A 12346-nucleotide genomic window follows, 5' to 3' on the forward strand; every position below is an offset into this window, starting at 1 on the left:
AAGTTAAGAACTCTTTAGAGCGAAGGTAAATCGCACTTACTTAAGCTCTTGGAATGTAGTTATACTAATTATTGCGAATGGGATCCATTTATTTAACCTTTTTCTTTACAACCTCTTCATTCATTCACATAGCTTCAGATCAGTCCATCTGCTTCATTAGACACCGTTCGTGCTACCTTATATGGTGACGTCATACCGGAACCAATAACCTTCACTTCAGCCTATGTTCTCATTCGGTTCAGCAGCAGATCGTACTATGGCTCTGATATCACCTTAGGATTCAAAGCTCATCTATACGCTGACTGTGAATCAGGTAATCGATCAGATACGATACAATGATATCGTCTGTTCAGAGCTCGAAGGGCCGCTGTGTAAATGTATTTGTTGAACTTTTCTTGCTCTAAACAGACGATATAATGTTCTAGAGTAATCTACCATGATTGAAATTCGACCGGGTTGTAAAATTATAGCTAGTCACCTATTATAATATTAACTTGGATTGTCGCGGTATACGTGACTGTTATATACAGTATAACAAAGCATGATGCGATTGGATAGAATGCCTAAAGTCAATACTAATAATAGATAACTAGATGTTATAACAAGCAACACGGACTAAGGACTGTACTGCAACCATGAGAGGCTGGATAATCCTTGGTAACATAATGCAAAATATGATCAATTCCGAGGTGTCAGCAGGCTATTAAGCCAAAATTTCCAGAGGCCCGATGTGTACCTAAGGCAACTATACGTGGGGCTCACTAATACCTTTACAATACCATTCTCAGAGACATCCACTCTCTGGATGAACTTATACATGAGATTACGTTATACAGCCGAACAGACTGGAACATTCAACTCAGCAAACATTTGACTGGCACTAAAGTATCTAGGTACCCTAAGAAGCATTCTTATGGCATCATTATAGGCCACAGTAAGCCTGTGCAAACTGCTCTTCTTAAATTTACTCCACAGATGCGCAGTATACAAAGGTGTACAGTATGCCCTAAATAATGCCACCTTCACATCCGGAGAACACATATGAAATTGCCTAACGAGCATATTACCTTGAGCATATAATTTACGACACTGTCGACTAATATCTTTATCATCACAAAGGTCCTCAGTAAAGAAATGACCAAGATACATGACCTCTGTACACTCATTGAGTTTAGCTCCACATAAATAAAAATCCGGGAATACCAATCTACGGTGTTCCTTACATCTAATTATCATAACATGACTCTTTTTTTCATTATATTTGACATCATTATCATATCCATAATCAGAACAAACCTTGAGCAAACTCTGCAACCCAGCAGTTGACGGGCTAATAATAACGAGGTCATCTGCATACATTAAATGATTGACTACTATACTGCCAACTATACAGCCTTTTTTTACAAGCATTCAAATTGTCGGAAAGACCATCCATGATAGGTTAAAGAGAAAGGGAGAAAGAATACTTACCTGTCTAAAACCACTGACATGGAATGGTTCAGACACACTACTTTCCCATCTAGCCATCATTGTTTGATGGGTTTACCAAAACACGAGTATCCTAATCAGGTTCTTAGGAACAGTGGCAGATCCAGGGGGGCGAGGGGCCCAGGCCCCCTCCTCCCCCTGGAAAAAAGTGTATTTTTACATTTGTTAACGTTAATTTTACCTTTTTCTGAAGACGAACCGCCCCCCCCCCCTCCCTGGCGCTCGAGGGGGGGGGGGTGCAAATTTTTAAATTTGCGAGGCCCCCCCCCCCAAAACAAAAAAAAACAAAAAACAAAAATAGTGCTCACTACCCCCCCCCCCCCCTCCCCTACGATAACTTGCAATAAAAACTTTCAAATACGCACATGTCAGTGCCATGTTTGGCTTTAAAACCGAACTGGTTAAGAGCTAAGGGTCCATTCTCCATTCTCATATGTGCCCTTTTTTATCTTCAGTATCCTCTTAGGTACTTTTTGAATAAATGCTCTTTTTCCTTCTTATAAGTGCCCCTTCCTTTTCTCATAGTGACCCCTTTTCATCTCTAATGAAAGTTCCCTGTTTATTCTAACATGTGCCTCGTTTTCTTCATAATAAGAGCCATTTTCCGCTTTTCATAAAATCCCACTATCCCCTTTTCATTAAAGCCCCCTTTCACCTCCGATAAATGCTTCTATTAAAACCCGATCGGTGCCACTTTTTTTCAACTAATGCATAATTTTCTTTATTATAAGTGCCTATTTCATATCTGTTCAGTGCCCATTTTCAGGTGCGATAAGTGCCCTTTCTCACCTCTGATATTTTCACTTTTAAAATTGATACGTGCCACTTTTCTAATAAGGAAACTATCCTCTTTTCATAAATGTCTCTTTCCACCTCTCATAAATGCCCCTATTAAAATTTAATGGGTGCCCCTTTTCTGTCGACAAATGCCTATTTCCCATTCTCCTACATGTAAGTGCCTTTTATTATCTCTGTTGAGTGCCTCTTATTAATAATAATAATTCTAATACAAACGGCGCTTATAAAGCGCTTATCACCGAAGTCTCTTAGCGCTCTTCTTGTAGGTGTGTCTGTGTGTATGTGCGTGTAATTGGGTTTTTACAGACGTGTATCAATCATATATGATAATTTACGTCATGGGAGCGGCCTTTAACGTCACCATCCGAAAGGCGTGGCTCAGTTTCGAATCGAGGTCGTCTGAGCCAGATTGTAGGCGAAGACAGACAGCTGACTAAGAGAGCGTGCCGCTAGTCCAACTCAAATTGCAAAGGTGTAAGAATATTACCATTTGTACTTTGACGCGTGCTCTTTTTCTTTTCTAATAAGTGTCTTATCCCTTTTGATTATTGTCCCCTTTTCCTCTCATCATTAAACGCGCCCCTAATTTCAAAGGACTAAGAGCAATTTCCCTAAAAAAGCTCGCTCGCTACGCTCGCTCGCATTTATATATGATGATATTATTATGTTACTTATCAAAGGTGTTTCAGTCTTTTACGCTCACTCGCATTTATATATGATATTTGTATGATACTTACCAAAGGTCTTTACAGTCTTCAAATATGAGAAAGTGCTTATAACCCCATCAGGATTCGGGTTTGTCCTCTTTATAAGATGTAATATTTTGCACTGCGACTTCATAAATCTTAAAATCTTTCCTAGCTCGCATTGCCCTCTAACAAATAAATTTTCAGACCATCAAGCCTAAATGCAAAGTATGATGCTTAATAAAAGCAATATCTGTTATGATGTATAAAGAAAAAACATAATCGTCGTAGGGGTATATACCAATGTTAAAAAAAAAAACTGATATTTTCGCTTTGAGATTGTTCTTTGTAGGTGCCCTTTTTTTCTCTTCAGAAAGTGCCCTTCTTTTTTTGGTCCCCCTCCCCCTCCAACACTTTAGAAGTCGCTTTACCACCCCTGGATAAATGGTTAAACTATTCTTACCATTTTCATAATAACTCTTAAGATTTGGACGGTAAAACTTCCATATGAATGTTTTGTATATCAATACATAACTATGCGTAAATAAACACGCACACATATACACACACAGATAAAGTAACACTTCTAGAAGAAGTTTTATATATCAATTTATTTCGAGTCTCATGAAATATGAGGCAAGTAAAAGTATGAAGATCACTATTTTGACATGTTTGATAATGATCCGTCTCCTGAGAGAGTTAGCAAGAAGTATAATATTACATTCGTATTGAAATTATATATATATATATATATATATATATATATATATATATAACAACTTATACGAGAAGGCTCATTTCTAACCAACTCATTTTTATCTCTATAGAAACAAATGATACTCAGCCGTATGTTGATGTAATCGGTAAGTAAAACAGTACTTCTACATATCTCAATGCTCCTATTGTGTAAATGAGTTGAATGTTAAAAGTTTATTTTGTGAATGATTTAGTCTTTGCATACGCATATGAAGGATAGTCTATTATCTTTGAGACATCACATTTGTAGTTATTGTTTTGTGAGTGCCATTGATGGAATTCCATGAAGAGTGTTTTTACCTACGCCCGCTAGTGATATTGTATATATAAAACTAATCCATGTGCATGAGTTAATCTAGGCTTTATTGACATTCACAAAATAATCCCAAAATAGGGAATAACTGCGCGATCTAATAGATGAACACTAGTGTATTGAGAAAGAAGACATATATATATCAGTGCGGACTGATGATGCCCACTTTACGACCTTAATACTTTTAGTTTCATAGCTATTTGAAGATTTGTGTTTCTTGTTTACTTTCCCTGTCGGAATGATGACTTAATATCACCGTATCTTTGCGTAATTAGGATAAACATATAGGCAGATAAGATTACTTTTTCCCTAGCGAATACATTTATGTTAAATGCATTTAAATAAAATCTCCTTTATTATAAAGTTGTTTGAAATGCTTTTACTCATATAGGTTCCAACGTAACTATGTCGAGTGGAGATACGTATTACATCTCTTCACTCAGCTATCCATACTAAAGTTTTGTCAACTTATTTTGTTTAGGTCGTAACATCAGCCCCTCTGCTTGTGACAAAATATTCCATCGCTTCCCCAACTATCCTTTGTGAGGTAGCAAGAGAGAGAAAGAGAGAGAGAGAGAGAATCTTAAGAGAATGCTTGATGCAGATACTTCCAATCAACCTTTTGTTTTACAGGTGGTAACGTCAGCCTCTCTGATGGTAGCAGGTACTCCATCGCTTCACCCAACTACCCTTATGGTAAATATCCTGCCAGACAAGATATCACGTGGCATATCTATCTAACGCATCCACGATGTCAACTCAGCATCACATTTCAAGTTTTCCAAACGGAAAGATATTTTGACAAGGTAAGTATGTTATATCAACAAGATTGATCTAGTTTGTTTCAAAATAACGTTTATTTTCCTTCAGAAATTATTATGTTAAGTATGCTAATTATACAAGTTACCCATGGTAACGAGTGTACTTTAAAACCATCATAATACGGAAATGCTGGCTTATTGCCTGACGCAGGAACTCGTGTTAGGTAAGCATAAGTTCACAATACGAAATAAATCGATTTACTAACTCTTCATCTTGCCTTTCATCTTGCCTTTCAATTATTGTAAATGAATCATGAAAACCCAAACATCCAATTCAATTTTCATAAGAAATATCAAACTCAATCGGTTTTTTCCAATGGGTACGTATAAATTTGAGACAATTTAGAAGCAGGAGTAATTTTACCATTCCTTTTCTTTTAATTTTTTATTACTTCATTCGAAATATTTATACTAAATCAAACTTATAGATGTATGTCAAAGGTTTCACCTTAAACGAGGTTTAATTTAGAAGGTAAAACATACATTTCTCAACTTGCGACCTCACACTTTGAACCGATTTCGTGTCATAACTTTCACATATCAAGTTTGTGTTGTTGTTTTTTATAAAGAGAGTAATATTACTGAATACAGGTTTACATCAGTACGCAGGGCAGAGAGCGCATCTATTATGGTGACGTCATTCCCGCCCCTTTAATCGTCACATCATACTATGTTGTCATCCGTTTTACCAGTGACGGCCTCACAGGATATGAAGGGTTTAGAGCGAACCTCCTAGCGCAATGCGAAGAAGGTATGAGATTCAAAACATAACTAATGCAAGGGTTTTAAAAAACAATTAAATAAAAACTAGAGTTATTATTGTATGTGTTCATCAAGATAAATAAAGTAGCAATTCGGTCAAGCAAGAAAGCAACAACAACACAAAAAAGAATAAGAGGGGAAAAACCAATATTTTCAAATGTTTTTACAGAGTCGTAATGGAAAAATTGTTAACATATTTCAACTAATACACATTTTCTTTAATTATAAGTGCCCCTTTTTCATTCTTATAAGTGCCCCGTTTCATAACTGGTCAGTGCCCCTTTTCAGGTGCGATAATTTTCCTTTTGACAATGATACGTGTGCCTTTTACTTTTTAATAGGGGACCTATCCCCTTTATATAAATGCCCCTTTCCACCTCTCATAAATGCCCCTATCAAAATCTCATGGGTGCTCTTTTCCCGTCGACAATAACTTTTTCCCATTCTCATATTAAGTTCCCCTTTTTTCATCCCTGGTCAATGCCTCTTTTTGTAGGTGAAATAAGTGCCATATTTTTCAACTCTGATAATTACCCTTTGATACTTTGACACGGGGTCGTGCTCCTTTTTTTTAAAAATAAGTATCCATTTCGATGTCCTCTCATCATTAAACGCGCCCATAATTTCAAGCGACTAAGAGCAATTTCCCACAAAGCTCGCTCGCTACACTCGCTTGCATTTATAGATAATAGAATTATGATACTTATGAAAGGTCTTTTCAATGATTATAACCCCATCAAGATTTAGTTTTTCCTCTTCATGTGATATTTTTTTTCTCGCACGGCGACCTTAACATTTTTTCCACGCTCTTAAAAGAATTTTCAGAATATCACACCCAACTGCAAAGTATGATGCTTATTAAAGCAACATCTTGTATGGTGAATAAAAAGAAGAAAAAAAAGTCAAATCATCCCTGATCATGAAATCAAAATATAGGCGCCGGAAGTGGGGTGGAAGGGGGGGAGGGGGCAGTTGCCCCCTCCCCCCACCAAAAACGTGGGGGGGGGCAAAATGCATTTCTGCCCTCCCCCTTAACAAAAGCAGTAAAGAAGTAAAGATGGTTTTTATTTTTAACCTAAAAGAACATAACAATTAAAAGAACCTGAATTAAATCACATATAAAATTCCATTCAAAGAAAAGGAAAGTTTAGCAGGAATTATATTTCCTAAACATTGCGCATGCCATCTATATTTATCAATGGAGGTTTTTATAATAGCGATACGCGCACATCGTGGACATATTGTGAGAGAATGAGAAAGCGTGTCTCTTTTTGGTTATAGGGGTGAGGAAGACATGAGCCCCTGAACGCTGGCGTACTGATGGGGGTGGGTATTTCTTTTTCGATACCAGTGATTTACAAATGTCGCTGAAATAACATGATTTTCCGGTATATTTTCTCAATTATTTTGTAAGTCATACCTTTTTATGCGTTTGTTAGAAAATTAGATATTCCCAAATTTACATTCGGGCGAAAAATATGTTTTTTTTATAAGCCTTTATGTCATGGCTTGCAAAACGGCTGGGCTCGGGGATTTTTTGAAAAAGTATGTCAGAGAGAAAAAGAAAGAAAGAGAGAAGAAAAAAATAAGTGACCTGCCAATGTCACAAATGAGGTATCAAAATATGCTTATCTGACCGTAATTAAATGCCTAAAACCCCTGAGCTTACGGGAGCTCTGCCCTCTAGACCCCACCAATGGCCCTAAGGCGGTCCCCTGGATGCTCATCTAACCGTAATTACATACCTAAAAACCCCGAGCTCCCGGGGTCTCTGCCCGCTGGACCCCACAAAGAGCCCTAAGGTGGGGCCCTGTGTGCTCATCTGACCGTAATTAAATACCTAAAACCCCTGAGCTTCCGGGGGCTCTGCCCCCTGGACCGCACCAAGGGCCCTAATTAAAGGGCGGCCCCTGGATGCTCATCTGACCGTAGTTAAATATTAAAACATATGAGCTTCCGGGAGCTCTGCCCTTGACTCTCCGCCAATTAGTGACCTGCCAGTGTCACAAATAAGGTATCTACATGTGCTTATCTGACCGTAATTTAATGCCTAAAAACTCTGATCTTCCAGGGGCTCATGCCCTGGACCCTACGCCAACTCACGCTCTACCTGATCGTTAATACTCCACTTTGAAAAACGTTCCGCGGGGCCTGCATGTAACGTGTAAGAGTGGTGGTGATGCAGATTTTTCTTCTGCCCCCCCCCCCTCCTAACGTGTTTGCTCATTGCGTCACTGCCCTTGGAAGGTAAGCCCCTTTGAATTATTGCCCCCCCCCCCCATCCAAAACTCCTTCCGGTGCGCCTGAATTACAATGTAGATTCATAATACTGTACCAATGTCTACAAAATTGTACATTTTTGCTTTCAGATTTCCCTTTATTTCTGCAGAAAGTGCCTTTTTTCTTGGTGCCCCCCCCCCTCCACTTTGGAAGTCAACCCGCCACCCCCTGGCTTCAGTAATATGTTTCCATGCAATATTCGCTTGCATCTGTTTTACACCCTATCACACTCATACTGCGACTCAAATACTAGTTAGTCGCGGATGTAGGTCTTGTTTTGCACATCCATAAGAGTCATTTATCGACGCAAAACTTTTGTATGAGTGACTAGCGCGTATCTTAAGACAGCATGCCAATGTGACATCGTACATAGCGTGACTGCAAAACGAACTAAAACTCTAAACATTCCTTTAAAGGTAAAGACCAGTATTGGAAACGCTCCAATTTCAAAAAATGAAATGGAAGCTCTCATTACCAATCATGTGAAAGAATATGTTTTGACTAATACATGATGATAAAAAATTTGCCGGGAAACCGCTTACTAATTCATATATTTGGTAAATTTGTTTCTCTCATGGACTGTGAGAGATATATGGTAGTCCCATATACATCTTTCTGTGTATAGTGCTTGTAACTTTACCAAGAATGGGCCAAATTTCTTATCATATTGATGATTCCAGAACCTTGCAGATGCTAGATGCTAGATGATCAACCTTTTCTGATCGACTCCACAACGTTTCTTTCACAATGCAATCGCATGACCATAACTGGTCTTTACCTTTAAATGGCGCATGCACATGTTTCCTTCTCTGGCTTGATTAGGCCTAGATTATGACCCAATTGAAATGACGACTCGTGTGCGCTATTCAAACCGGGGACACGCTTTAGTATGCCACATACCCCCGATAGTTCAAAGTATTGTTACGCTATTCATTTTACCTTCAGTTTTTGTCCCTTGGATCCTTTTATAGCGCTTTAAAGATCGAACCATTTGTTGATGCAGACATAATTATAGGTCATAAAAATGACGCTGAAGGGCGTCATTGGTCAATGAACTCTTACACAGCTAATATAATCGAGAACTCACATGTTTTATCATTGTCTTTTAGGTGTTTCAACGACTATGACCCCCGGGCAGCCAAACGAGGGAACCACTACCCCTCAGACAACTACCTTCAGGGCTACAACACCCGTTTCATCTACACCATCTGCAGTAGTTCCCATACAGCAGAATGTAACGAATGTTACAACGGGTGAGCTTCTCCGCCGCTCCTACGCCATCACAGACCGGGGAATGGTGCAGATGTTCCGTGGGTGGGTCGATGTACAGGGCCAGGGCGCCCCTAACGATTTCTGCAGGTAAGTCATCATCAGTGATCATCAATTGTCTCTCCCCTTTTAATTATATTAGCTGGTTGCATTACATGGTTTGTAAAAATAGACTGGCTTTGTAAGTCCAGATCTAATTGAATCCAAACATATTGATTAACATTTTTTGTTTGTATATGAGTTTGATAAAAGATCTACATGATTGTTTTAAGCTTTCGATATCAGCATTGCATAAAATGACGCTCACGTGATTCAACTACTGTACACCATTACTCCTCTGTAATATCTTCCTCATTGATACACAGGTATGCGTAGAAGTGGGCAACAATTTCTGGTACACGAATCCATGTAGGGTATTGTGTACTAAGGTTATTAAACTTAAATAATTTAGGGTCGTGTGCAAAAAGTTATTTTTACTTAATCTTCTTGTATAGGGTCGTGCGCACCGATGGAAAGCCATTCCTTTCATGTCTTCTCGCTGGATCTGAAGAAGATGATTTACTCGCCTATACTTCACCCAACCCCTCTGTAGAATGGTTTGATCCAGGTTATTCCAATACATGGTACATGAAGGATGAGGATAATGATGGGCGAGACGACTATTGCAGGTAGGTTTTATATTCTCATTTGTATCTGTTCTCTTCATTTATTGTCTAGATTTAACAAATTGCATTGTATTAATATTTTACTTTACAACATCGAACAGTTTCAGATGTCACTTGACAGAGATATAAATGAGAAGAGTTTGTTGTGACATAATGATCAAGTGATTGTTGAACTTTCATTAAATGACATTATTCATTATCTCCAATATTTATCAAAAGGTTCACTTCTTCTTTTTGATGAGTTTTTTCCAAGCATCTAAATTACCTAGAAGACACTGTCGAACTCTTAAAGACCGGTACAATGCTCTTTATAGGCCTACAGAGGTCGATCCATGTAAGGGCTTATATTTAAAACAATGATGTCCATCACAAGCGGGTGTTAAATGGAGATTGAATAGGAAATAACACCAGCTACCATTATTATCAATCTTTTTTCTTTACAGATGTATTGGTAGTGTGCGCTCTACATTGGTTGTCTGTATGAAAGCTGGAGCAAATGGATTTGAGGGACCTGGCAGTGATTTCTTACCTCCTAACTCCCCTGAGGAATGTCTCTTCCACCAAGCCGATCCTTTCTTTGGCTTCTAATCGTCTCATCATTCAATGTTAACGTTGCTCTTTATACTCTAGCTACCAGGTAAACTTCTTCTACAACGTTTGTTACCATACGTTAGCTCACAAGTGTTTGGCTGTTTGTATATTGATCTGATAACGAACAGAAAATTGCAAGCATTAAGTGTGATAAAGAATGAGAATGACTGCCCTATGGGAAAGCACTTTACGAGTTCATCTTCTTTACTTCTTATTAATGTAATAAAATATACAGTTAAATGAATAAATTGGTACAAATATTGAATATTTTGTAGACAATGTTGGAAGATTCGATACCACTAAAAAGACTGTCGGTTCTCCATTTAAACTTGTATGAGTGTCGTTAATGTAGATTTTTTTATGTTGATAATGTTTAGTCTAAAACCTAAATGTAAAAACCAATAGTCTACAATGTATGCCTATGTACTTTGTTTCTTGTATGGAAAAAGGAAACTTTTTACCTACCTCTAAAGAGAGAAAAAGAACGAATCTGTATTGGTGACATTAGATTATATCAGTATACAATGATCCTTAAATAGACCCCAAACCAAGTAAATACGATATTGCACCGATTCCTGCTGTGAACTATGACCATTATAGTAATGTGTTTCAATACCGTTTGTCCATCTGGATGACCTTTTTACAGTAAACATGTCATGTAAATCATTTTTAAAAGTGACTGCAGGTTTATATAGAATGAAGCTTTATCCTTCTCCAAACTAAAAGGCTCGATTTTTGTATCTTTTTCTAAAGATGTGTAAATAGATAACAATGAACGTTCATGTACGCTAGCTGTATTATCACGTGACTAATAAAGAGATATAAAGATCTCATTGAGTTGATTGCTGTGTGTTTGTTAAATTATTAGTATAATTATTCTTGGGTTAAGCGGACATTTTTTATTTTTTTTGGGAGCCCAAAAAAAAACGCAACGACTCAGCCAGACGAAAATTCGCTCAGTGGGGGGGGGGGGGGGGGGGGGGGGGGGGGGGGGGGGGGGGGGGGGGGGGGGGGGGGAGAGGACACTTCTTTTTTTTGTCTCAAAAATTTGAAAAATTGACATTTGCTCCGTTGGGGGGGGGGGGGTAAGGTCACCTTTCTTAGGTCAGCCATGGGGGTAATTTTTATTTTTTTATTAAATAATTAAAAAAAAAAAAAAAAAATCAAGGGGGGGGGGGGGGTTAGGGATTTTTTAGGGGGGTTTACACACATTAAAATACCAAAGGGGGGGGTTTAACCCCCCCAAAACACCCCCCCCCCCCTCCCCTGCGTACGCCCCTGGTTGAATTACTACTCTATGAGCAAATTGCCTTCGTATGGATGATGAGTTGAAGTTATATTTTTTTGCCGTATTGTGTGTAATGCCCTTGCATATGCGCCGTCATTTGGATGACGTATTTTAGGACTGCGTCAGCATCTTTCCCTGAAATGACTCGACATGACAGAATGATATCATACCAAAAAGGTAAATGAATAATTAAACAGAGCCAACATTACGTAGAGTTACTTGTGAATATTCAGCTACAGCCTTCATTAGCACAGACTGGTAATAACGCAATACAGAAATTACGACTTCTTGAGTCACTCAACTTAATTGTATTAGAGTTCATGTACATGTATGTCATGCTTGTGCCATCGAAGGGTAGTTGAATGTGTTCTCAGCTCAGTGGCATCAACGAGAGAGATAGAACAAAACAAGGAAGATCGAGGGAGGGTGGATGGGGGAGAGAGGGAAAAACAGAGACGGAAATATTAATCCAATGAAGAGAAAGACAAAGGAGACGAGGAAAGTGTGTATGAAAGAGTTACATGGGGAATGAGAGGAGTATTGGAGATAGGGAATTGGTAACTAAAAATAAGGAATATTTGATAAAGAGGTAGGTAAAGGAGAGAGATTGAGAAAGAGAGGAGACTAGA

The 12346-nt window shown here is 38.4% G+C and overlaps 1 protein-coding gene across 2 annotated transcripts in view; it reads left to right on the top strand.

Moving 5' to 3' along the window:
• LOC583105 (cubilin) overlaps positions 1–11266 on the top strand; it is a 49173-nt gene extending 37907 nt beyond the window's left edge. For both annotated transcript variants that reach the window (XM_030994672.1, XM_030994667.1), the window contains 7 exons: positions 133–313; positions 3800–3835; positions 4675–4847; positions 5454–5613; positions 9014–9263; positions 9668–9841; positions 10282–11266. In XM_030994672.1, coding sequence (XP_030850532.1) covers positions 133–313; positions 3800–3835; positions 4675–4847; positions 5454–5613; positions 9014–9263; positions 9668–9841; positions 10282–10426 — 1119 coding nt within the window. In that variant the 3' untranslated portion in view covers positions 10427–11266. The remainder of the gene's footprint in view (positions 1–132; positions 314–3799; positions 3836–4674; positions 4848–5453; positions 5614–9013; positions 9264–9667; positions 9842–10281) is intronic.
• The last annotated feature ends 1080 nt before the right edge of the window (positions 11267–12346 follow it).

Source organism: Strongylocentrotus purpuratus, unplaced genomic scaffold (assembly GCF_000002235.5).
Source record: "Strongylocentrotus purpuratus isolate Spur 01 unplaced genomic scaffold, Spur_5.0 spur5_contig_851, whole genome shotgun sequence".
NCBI lineage: Eukaryota > Metazoa > Echinodermata > Echinoidea > Camarodonta > Strongylocentrotidae > Strongylocentrotus > Strongylocentrotus purpuratus.